The sequence below is a fragment of the Athene cunicularia genome (genome assembly GCF_003259725.1).
Source record: "Athene cunicularia isolate RWA chromosome 1 unlocalized genomic scaffold, athCun1 chr1_part2, whole genome shotgun sequence".
Taxonomy (NCBI): domain Eukaryota; kingdom Metazoa; phylum Chordata; class Aves; order Strigiformes; family Strigidae; genus Athene; species Athene cunicularia.
The window spans coordinates 37,056,429-37,067,716 of record NW_020799092.1 but is presented as its reverse complement, the minus strand read 5'-3'; the positions used below and the strand labels follow the sequence as shown (position 1 = coordinate 37,067,716).

The 11,288-nt window shown below is 36.1% G+C and overlaps 1 protein-coding gene across 1 annotated transcript in view; it reads right to left on the bottom strand.

The window, feature by feature from the left end:
• Positions 1-4,511: 4,511 nt before the first annotated feature.
• SLC6A15 (solute carrier family 6 member 15) overlaps positions 4,512-11,288 on the bottom strand; it is a 31,074-nt gene continuing 24,297 nt past the window's right edge. The window contains exons 10-12 of the mRNA XM_026868136.1: positions 9,193-9,352; positions 6,372-6,534; positions 4,512-4,989 (exon numbers count right to left, since the gene is read on the bottom strand). Coding sequence (XP_026723937.1) covers positions 4,618-4,989; positions 6,372-6,534; positions 9,193-9,352 — 695 coding nt within the window. The 3' untranslated portion in view covers positions 4,512-4,617. The remainder of the gene's footprint in view (positions 4,990-6,371; positions 6,535-9,192; positions 9,353-11,288) is intronic.

The window sequence follows — 11,288 nt, the reverse complement described above, 5'->3', positions numbered from 1 at the left end:
GTTCAGTTTGGATTGAACATGAGACATCCAGAGGACATCTCAAAAGCAGAAAAAGATACGGGACTGAATAAAAAGGGAGAATGTCTACATCGGTTTCTTCACTGAATAAATTCTTTATCTTAACACCATAATTATAAGACTACGGCATGGGAGCTCTCATTGCCACTCTGTGTACTTTGTTGGGGAAAGTCAGCAACAAAGATGGGTATCGATGCTGATTTGAAACAAGAGTGTCTTAGTTAATATTTTTCACTCATTTAATACTAAGTAGTGATGAATACAGTACAGAAAAAAAGACATGGTAGTTCAGTCAGAGCTAGTGAGAAATGCTCTACACACTCTTTACCAAAAGAGTTATACAGCTGCTCAAGGCATGTTTTAGTAGCTGCACTACTTTTAAAACTTCCAGATATCACAGAAGTTGCTTTCCTCAGAAGCAGAGTTGCAAGCCTGAGTCACTCCTTCAGCTGCTGTTCCTTCTCAGTGCTCCTTGCTGCCTCCTCAGCTCCCATCTACTTCATTGCAATTCTCAGCATTTACTCATAAAGGCAGGGAGAAGCACTGAAATCTAATATTATTATTAGTGTTAGTAATATTATAGTCAGATTCTCTTATTCCACTAACTTGTTAACTAATTAATTTGCTAATTTAAGAAATGAGAATAGCAACTAATAAGATATTTGAAAAAAAGGCATGTTATAAAATTATTGATTTCAAAATATTGACTCAGGAAGTTGTTGCTTGCTCTCAAGACCCAAAAAAGTACTACATGGCACTGGGATACTGACTCTGCTGTTGCTTTTACTAGCGTTAATGATTTGTTGCATCTTACTTTCTTGGATATAAAATATCAAATATCTATGAAAGCAGCCAAAGGTACAGAAGATTAGTAAAGTTCTGAGTTTTAGTGAATCCATGATCATTCTGAGAGTTATCTGTCTTGGTAGAGAATAAAAATACAGCATTCCCCCTTTTAAAAACTCGTGTACATGCCATTTTACCGACACATATGAAATATGAGCACCATCCAGTGGCAAAGGAAGTAAATCACATCTCATATTTCTGATTTCCTCCTCTTTTCCCTCAAAACACAGAATCTAACTAGACATTTAAATGTTTATATTGAATTTTCTGCATTTTTTGAAACTGGCATAACTACATTTCTGCTAATTTCTCAAAGATGTATTAGCAGGTCTTTTTGAGTACACTGCATCTCAGCTAAACAGTGGATGTTAGTATTTCACGGTGGTCAATAGAGTTAAGTATTTTCAGGGTATCTAAAACCCTTTTGCAAACCATCTGCTATCACATACATAACTGATTTCTCCCTAGTGTGACAAGATCACTGTTCTGCTTACACCACTATGAGGATTCATCTGCTAACACGTATCTATCTGCTTGCTCCCTGAAAATAGGGCTATGGCTGTTGAATATTTTTTTTTCCTTTTTGTTCTTATCTTTTTCTCTGTTCCCTTTCTTTCTTCTCTGCATGATACTCTGTAAAGTATCGATAAAATTTTGATATATCAGAAAAGACTGAAAACAGGCAACAAGACTGTGTAATCTGTCCTGCACTTCACTGAATTTGAGAACCTCTACTGGAATAATGACATGGTAATGACAAAAGTAATGACATGGGCTTTGTTTGTGACACACTGATGCTGACTGATTTTGTTATCTTTCTTTGGTGAAATGAGATCTCAGAAAGCATATTGGTTTCAGAAACCTTAGGCATTCTGAAATAAATTCTATTGGAAACCTATTTTCACTTTCCACATGGATGATTTTGTTTTTAGGCTATTTCTGATTGTGTAAAACACAAATAGGATTTTCTTTAATTTTAAGCATGACGGCCTTTGCATTGATATTATCCCTAAAAATAAGGCAAATTAATTGTGGTTATAACTGACATGACACACAGATGTTCTGACTTTTAAGTAGATAAACCTCTCTCTCCCACCCTCTACTAATATTTAACTTCTTTTTATCCATAAGGACAGCAAGTAGCAACTTGCTCTCAGTTGAAGTATGAAAGCAGTGTGAGTTCTCTTGAACAGCAACTGTACATATAATTTTATACTTTGCTTCAGCAGTTCTTTCATTAATATCCAAGGACTTGGATGTTACACTTTACAGTAATTATTTTTACTGTTTTTAAACCTCCACACAGAGGGACCAGTCCTGCTTTAGACAGGACAGTGCCTTCACTTTTAGCTCATCAGACTAAACCAGGTTAAAAGAATTCTGCACTTCAGGGTGTCCAGTTATGGTTAAGATCAAATTATGAATCGAACATCTGGCAGTAGACAGGACATACATGCTGGGTTTTCTCATGCTTGAAAAATTTAATGAAGCTGATGTGAGACACGCTAATTTGAGTTATCAGGAAGCAACCGATTAAGAAGCAGTGGTTTAAATGAGTTGAAAATCTAAATGCTGATTATAGTGTTCAAGAAGACAGGCAAAAGGGCAGAAACAATACATATAATCCCCAGAATATATGTATTGTTTCAGCCCGCTGTTTAAGCAGCGTTAGTCCCCTTTGTGATGCTTTAACAGAAGTAGGTATTGCACACAGTAAGATCTTGCTCACATTCTTTTTAACAGGTCTTGTGTAGCAGCAGACTTTTGTTTGGCCATCACCTCAGATTTAAAACTAGGACCTATGTAACTACAAGTATGTGCCACTACAGGCAAGTAGATTTTAACAGACTTCTGCAGTCTATGGACTGGGCACAGAGGGGATGCATGATGACTACCCTGAGCAGTCACTTTAGAAGCCTGATGTTATAGGATGGTGGAAATCTGATGCTGCTCTGCCACAGCAGTAGTATTTTGTACATGCTTGCTCTCTGTCCCTAATGGTGATCCATTCTACACATACTAATATTGCCAACTGATCAGTTATGAGCAGCCTGCACAAATTATGCCAGCTCTCCTCCATATGTTCTAATAAACGCATTTTAGAGGAATACTTTAAGCCTGATTTTATGTGCACAACTTCTAACAAATGCAAGGTAAGTCTGATAATTAAATATATGTTTTTCTCAACTAATGCTACTAGCTCAACTTTTTGGTGATTAGAAATTACTTCAAAAACTCCCAGGTTAGAAAACTCCCAGGTTAGAAATCAAAAATTACCTGAGATTATTGTCCAAAGACAAAAGAGTTATCCCTAAGGAATTTTTTCAAGTTGCTAAGGCGGTTTGATTTAAGATTTTGTTCCTTTTCATTTGTTTAGCATAGCCTTCACACACTGACACACTCCAAACAATTTTGAGACTTGTATTTACCTCATATGAATTCATCTGGTTCTTAGATGCTGGGACAATGTAACAAGGTTCTTTCCTTTGCTTATTGGACATAGCTAAATCAGAATTTATGCCTAACTTTGAAGCTCTTTAAGATACGGAATAATCATACTAGCTTCCAGAGTGTCAAGTCAGTTTACAGTGCTGTATCTACAGTATTCAAAATAAAAGTTCTTACCCAATAGTTTAATTAAAATGACTGATTTAGCATTTTATGTTTTCAGGTTATTTTAGCATCTCTGTTCAGCTGTATGTTATTCTTTCAGCTAGTCCAGCTGAGGGAAAGGCAGGCTGTGTTACCGTAAGTGTATTAGGAAATCATAGAGAAATACCTTGTCAATCTTTTTATTCATGGGTTAAAATGTAATGCCGTACAGTTCTTAACAATTACCGACTGAAAAAAATGGTCTGCTTAGAGCAAAACTGAAGGAGACTAATTAAAAAAGCCATCTTGCTTCAACTTTTGAAACGATTACATACAGAATAATATACATATTTACATTACAAGTATATTATATAAATATAATATATATGTAATCTTGTAACCACAATAAATATCAAGGTCTTTTTTAGGCACACAGCATAGAAAAAAATGCAGAATCTGCACAATCCTTAAGATTTTTGGAGTGACTCACTCTAACATTGTTTTCACACTGAAAAAGCAAGTATTTTACACAAAATATACAGCCATAGTTTATGCAGTCCCCAGTGAACAGGGAATCTTTCCTCGCCTTCCTGTGAGTCTACTCCTTGATTTTCTAATGCTATTGCTCTATACAGCTATTACATAAGAAAATAGTTTGCAGGTTTGATTTTTATTCAGCTAATAGCCTAAGTAATTATCAGTGCTAACAAAATAAGTACAGCATATCTACATAAGGTATAATACAAGTGTTTACAAAAACACGAGTTTGGTGAACTACTTCTGAGCTCACTTTTAATACTGGGGAGTTAACCTGAAAGCAGAAGAAAAGACTTTCAGTGATACCACCTCAGAAATATTTTATCATTTGAGTGAGACCTGGGCTTCAGAGATAGAAAGCTTTAAATTTAAAATTCAAATTCTTGCCTATGCTGACAGATGTAGGGTGCAATTGATTCTGAATGTGTTCCTTTCAGTGCAAATGAAGACCCACAGAATTAATCCAAAGGGAGTTTTCTCAACCTGTTTGTACAGCCATGACATTTTAAAGACTGTTGCTATGGAGCACCTGAGATTGCATCCTAGTAAGTAAAGCTGACCACTTCTCATAGGAGAGTCATAATCAGTGAGAGAGGAGAAACAAACAGCATTTTTTTTCTGTAGTTACAAATCAGACTCTGGCATATCAGGCATATCTGCCATCAGGTACCCAATACCATAACGTCCATTTGGAGCAGTGTCCAAAGTTGGTGATCCAGTCTGTTTTCGATATATGTTTTTGCCAAAATTTGGAGACGGCATTTCACTTGGACTCTTTCCATGAATCAAACTTGTATTATCTCCCTCCAGATTAACAGGTTCCTTTATTATCCGGCCTCTTTTATAGGATACAGATGCCAAACTACTGGAGCTGTCACCGATAAGGTTGCAACGGCGCACCATGAAGACTATTGGGACTGGCAGTACGGCCAACACCATCAGAGATATACAGACAATCATTCCCCATGTTGGATAGCTGTGGAACTCTTCTGTAGCCTGAGCAACCAAAGAGAAAAACTATTAATACACCTTTACTTAAGAAAGAGGTAACCTGCAGTCCTCACCAAGCCCTGCAGTTTTCAAACACATACTCATCATTTTGTCACCTTGTACATACAATGTGGGTACCACTACAGATCTTAAATTTGAACAGTTATGAAGATGTAGGATTGCTGTCTTTCTGCCCATGAGTATGACCAAAACACTGTCACACAGTTTCTGAGTGCTCAGAGCACTCTAGCAGAACCCAAACCAAGATTTTCACATTAGGCTTTCTGCTACATTTGTCTGTAGTTGTTCCCTGAACCTTTAACATATGTTTAGAACAGACAAGTGTGCAGTGGTATCTGTAACTATGCCTGGAAAGTAAGTCCTTGTTCTGTAGGCTAGTAACTGGTCTAGTCTGGGACTGTCTCAGATCACCCTGTGGCACTGTTCCATTTTGAAAACTTCATGTAAACTGCAACACATATACTGTGGCAGTGACTGCTCCCACACCTCTGCTGTATCCATGAATCACTGTCCATCAGACTCAGTTTGCCTAATTTTATACACAGAAAGGAATGGTATGTTTGGTATTCTAAGGTATTTCTAATTTTTGAGGGCAAGAATCAAATCTAACAAGAGCATTTTTCTGAGAATCACGAGAAAGTAGTAGTGGTTGTCTGGTTAGAGGCAGACATCTACCTCTAGTAAAGCCAAACTCTTGTATTTACACTTTAGCTGTCTTTGCTGTGATTCCCCGCTCTGGCTAATTCAGACAACTGTTCATTCAGAAGGGTCCCTGAGATTAATTTCTCTGACATTTTACTCGCTCTATATTTCGTATGACAACCCTGTAGAACCAGCTGAGGGCTGATGAGCCTACAAGCCAGCAGAACTCTTAGGAAAGTTACCTTGACTGAATCTCTCCTTGGAGCCAACACACAGCACTGACTCTGCAGTTCACACAGACAAGTTTTTTACAAATCAAATTCTTATCAGAGACAGGTTTTAATGCAGTTGTTACTTACAATGTGGGATGTGTTCCCAAATGGGAAAATCTATGACATGGCTAAATCTCAATATTTAATTCCACTAAAAAATTGATGTGGTATCTGAAATGATTTATTCAGTGTTATCACCAACTATTTTCAGCAGTAAAAAAAGATATAATGAAAGTGAACAACCTCTCCCAACCTTAAGAATTTCTTCAAGGAGAACTACTATAAATTTTAAAAATGGTTTGGTTTACATTAATATTACTGGAGAGAAAAACAACCACATCATCATTTATACTGACTCTTAATTTCTAATTGCAAACTTTTCTGTCTTTTCATGTATTTTTTAAATACTTCAGCTATGATCAGTATGATGGTGATGGCATCTTATATACATACCGTATCTTCAATCCAAGCACTGTAGCCAGGAGGACTTAAACCCATTTGGACAATGCTAGCTACCAGCAAACATAACAATACTAAAGGTGAAACATACTTCCACATGTAGTAGTAATATTGGCTTGGAGAAAACCCAAGCATATCTTTCAGATCTTCTATAAATCTGTGAAGGGAATAAAAGGTTACTGTTAGTGTGTACACTGAAATTTCAAGTGCTGTGATTGATACTTGGCACCTAATTTGAGGAAACAGACACACTGAAAAAATGCATGTATAGAAATTGCTACAGGTTACATTACTTGATGGGCTGAAAAATAGGGCTTGTATTACTAGTTCAGAGAACAAAAAGAATCGCTACACAGTGCAGTGTCTTTGTAAACTGCTTGCTGGACCGTGCTGGAAAGATATTTAAACTCACCTTTCTTTTATAAGAATCTTTTTCCCATCTTCTTATATTATGTCTACTGGGTTGTTTTCTAAGGCATGTGTCATTACTTTTGAGGACATATACAATCAGCGCATCTTACAGATTTTGCAAAATTCATTTTGAACCCACATGTGTGCTGCAGTGTAAAAAATAACTACGCATAAGCTACGGTTTGCATCATATAAGTTGCTGAAATAAAACTTCGTTAAGTTTTAAATCTGCATCATTGTGCTTCAAAATTGCAAGTTATAATATGAACAAAACTCCTATTGTTGTACTCTTGACAGAGAAGTACATGGTTCCAGAGCCAGTAGAAAAAGAGAAAATATTTTTAGAATTAATTAGTTTGGAGTGTGCAAAAGTACCAATTCTGTTTTCACTCCCTTGCTGTCCCACTCCCTTCTGAAATTTGCATCTCAAAAAATCTCTCAGAGCAATAAATATGTTTTCAAAGCAGTTACACATGTGAAGCCACTGTCACATCTCTCAGAAGTTTTTTCAAGCTGCATAGGTTTGTATGTATTCTATCCTTTGTTTACACTGACATGACACACACTGTTAAAAAACACATGAATTTACAAATGGATTGTGACCTCTATAGATAGCCTGTTCTTTCTGGGATCTCCAGTTCTTCATTTACTTTAACCTAAATCTATTATCTTCACTTTAAAGTCTTCCATCATCTCCATCCTACTTTTCCTCTTTTAAAAGCTACCAAGCCCCTTCAGCACCAATTTCAGCATAGCAGATTTCTGTTCCTGGCTACAGGGATTCACATGTTGCCTTTTCTTCTACCCTTTGGATGCAATCCCTTTGGATGCAATGGTGGGGTTATTTTTCTATCTGATCAAAGACAATGTGTCTAATAAGACATATATATACGGATCATCACCTACAAGGAGGATCCCTTGGTGCTATCACAGCCAGTGAGAATGTGAAGTTGTGGATTCTATAAGTTTTTGCAAACAAGAGTGCTAGGTTCCTGAAGAAGCATATTCTGGAGAAATATGCATCAGGAGAAATATTAGGATTACTACAGAGGGAGGTTCAGGTGACTGTTACGAATGAGAAATTTGGCTGTTAACTTTGAACTGTATCCTGTAAGAACCCCTTCTGAAAACATGAACCAACTGCACTCTGATTCAGAGACAAAGCATTACCATATTTTAGCTACACCTAAACACCAGCTTCCTTACTGGCAAGTTGCTGACTTTTGGCATGTCCACCTCCCTTCACAGTGAAACTCTACCTGACTGGACATAACTAACCTGATAACCAGGTCATCTATTTCATCTTCTGTTTGCATGTTGTAGAAACATCTACATGGTGTTTTCATGTCTGTGTGATCAATTTTAGGATTATACATGTGAGCCAATCGGGAATTCTCCCTTAATGAGTAAGCAGACCAGGCACTACTTGCATAGACCAGAAACAGTGTCTGGAAAACATAAAATTAAATTTTCTTATTATAGTTTTATTTCATTATGGTGAGGGACTGGTTGATTACTCAGATTGAACAAGTGAAAAGCCAAATGAAAAACCACCCATTCTATGTCACTCTTTATACATGCAAAGGAATCACAGATGTTTAAATTACTTCAACATGCTAGTATACCATACTCTGTTTTATCTGTAGATGGCACGAGTTGTTTTTGATACAAACTCTTCTATTCTTTAAGTGTGGCACACATTGATCTTGCTTAATGAACACATTCTGGTGGTTTCAGTATAAGATGTTAAAAATGAGAGCGACTTGGTCTTTGTTTCTCTTCAGCCGTCATTGATATAAGGTCACTTAGCTTCACTGTCAACTGTGCTTCTTCCAAGTTTTGACCCTGTTATTTGCTATCATTTCCTCTATTTCCTCTCTCACAACTAATGCAAAGAACAGTTAATTGCTACAACACCCCAAACTAAATCTAGTTAATAAAGTGAAACTTTCTTATTGTTACTTCCATTAGAGTTTGCTTTGTTCCTTTCTCAGGCTGCCTGGAATACTGCAGATCTGTTCAGAATACTAATCATCTGCTGCTTAGATCAGGGTTATTACTTCTTGAAATCTTTCTCTGGCTGTCCTATTTCTACGTAAGTTCCTCATACTTACATATCCATCCTTGTTTCTAACTGTCTCATTTTGCCTCTTCTACTGTATTCTACTCACTTTGGATCTGTTGCAATCACTCTTTGGCTTTCACTACACCATCCTGATGCAGCGTACCCTGCTCCAAACTTGTTCTTAAACCCAGACTAGATTTGCATCCAGATTGACCCACTTTCTACTTACTTGTATTTATATGTATGTCACAAATACTTCATGAAATGTTATTAAAATAGTAATAGTTATTGTAATGAATACTGTTGATATGGACATAGAGATACATTTCCTTTACTCACTTGTCTATTCCATAAATTCGGGTAACTGCAATATTCTCCAAAATGACCACGATAAGCAGGGGTAGAGTAGCTGAGTAGTCATCAAACATAGTCACAAAATAATTTCCAGAGCGCTGCACAAAGATCAGGCCAATAAAAAATGCTACCAAGCAGCAGATGACTGGAATGAAGGACAGAAATGTGAGCTGTAATTGTAATGAAGTTCCACAAAGAGGAAATAAAGAGAGTTCGAAACCGCAAAGATATACTTTAATGCATTACTTCACATGATCAAAGTTAATAACATTTTACTTTTTAGGAGGTCTCAATTTTAAGAATATTAGAAATCCTACCAGTTCCCTACTTAACAGAAAAGTTATGAAATTAGAATTACTGGAGTTGCTGTATTACAGCAGTCCTGATTAACCAACAGAGATTAATCAAGTGACTATTTCTCATTAAACATTTAACTTAATATGAGTGCAAGGCTAAAGTAAACAGAACACCATACATCATGTTACTTGATCACTAGATCACTTTTTTGGAATTTAGAAGTGAAAAGAACCAAAGTTTCAGACTATGATTCTAAAAACCTATGAAGGCTGAACAGACTTTCCCTAAAAGACCATTCACTGCATGAAGTTCCATTAGGATCTGTTTAAATGTATTTGTGCACTAAACAACAACATTTCTGCCTTTTGTTCAGGGATAACCCAAAATTTATTTCTTGAATGCATAACAAATCTCAATAGAATTTTTTCCTACTAAATTCATCAAGAATAGGAATGAATCCTTAAGTAGCCATAAAATAAATAACATTTCAACAAACTGTGAAATCGATTGTAGGTTGAGCACCAGTAAGACTGATTCTCCCACCTGAAGTGCCCTCTTTTTTACCCCACTGGGAACTCAGGTTAAGGATACACCTAAGCAGTCTAAAATTAGGTGCAATGAATCTGGGCGAAAATATAAAATATCCTTACAGAACATACGCATTGCATAAATCTCAAATAATCAATTAGTATTGATTATAGTAGTGAAAGGAAGACAATGACACTTTTAAAAATACTGTGGTACAAGTCCAATCACTTTTTTTCAGTCTTACAGGAACTACTGTTAAAATGTTGTTTAGAGAATAGAAATTTATGGAAGAGACCATTACAAATTGATGTCAACTCCTAATGCAAGATAACAAAACCACAGGAATTCAAATAAAACCTCCTTGACTCGAGTTTAATTTTTCACACTGAGTTTTATTACTGACCCTGATCAAAAAATTAGACCACCATAACCACGTGTATGTGAAATTACAAATCCTTGCTATTCCTATGTTCTCCCATTGTGTCTTACCATTATACCCCAAAACTATGCATCTTTAGTTGTAAACTAAGGCTCTGGTAGGTATATTTATCATAACTTGGCACACATACATGCAGACTTAAATTTGGAAATAATTTGAACACAAAGTAACTTCAAGCATATGAGCAAATTTCCCTGAACTCAAGAGAGTCTGAACTGAAAGTGTAGTGCAAAAAGTTGCAAATGTGCTCACACTTCTGTAAAAATTGAAGACTTGTGGTTTCAAAGCACAGATTCTAGTACAGGCATAATCCTTGTAAAATCCCGCAGATACTGCACGAAGTATAACCCAGGCATTTCAATTTTATAAGTTAATTATAAAAACACCACATCAAGTTGTAATCCTTTGAGTACAATTGAGTTTAGCAAAAATCATGCATGTATATCACTCAAAAAAAATACAAGAGAAAAGCAGTTCCTGAATATTCCTTTATCTTAATAGGTTATTGTGGTTTTTGTCAAACACAGTAACAAGGAATTACTGTAAAATGCTCCATTGTTCCAGAGTGATGACTATATATCACAGTATTTGCACACATGCTTAGGAAGAACAGCTAATTTCTAAATGTCACACTGCTGTATTCTGTAAGAATGTACAAGCTGATTAAAAAAAAAAAACCACAACAAACAAAACAAATGCTCAGTAGGTTAGGACTTCTCAAAAATCAGTTTATCTTTATGTAGAATTTTATTCTTAGATCTAGCAAAGCAAAAAACCACATTTTCTGTTAAATATTACCTAAGTAAGGTAAGGAAAG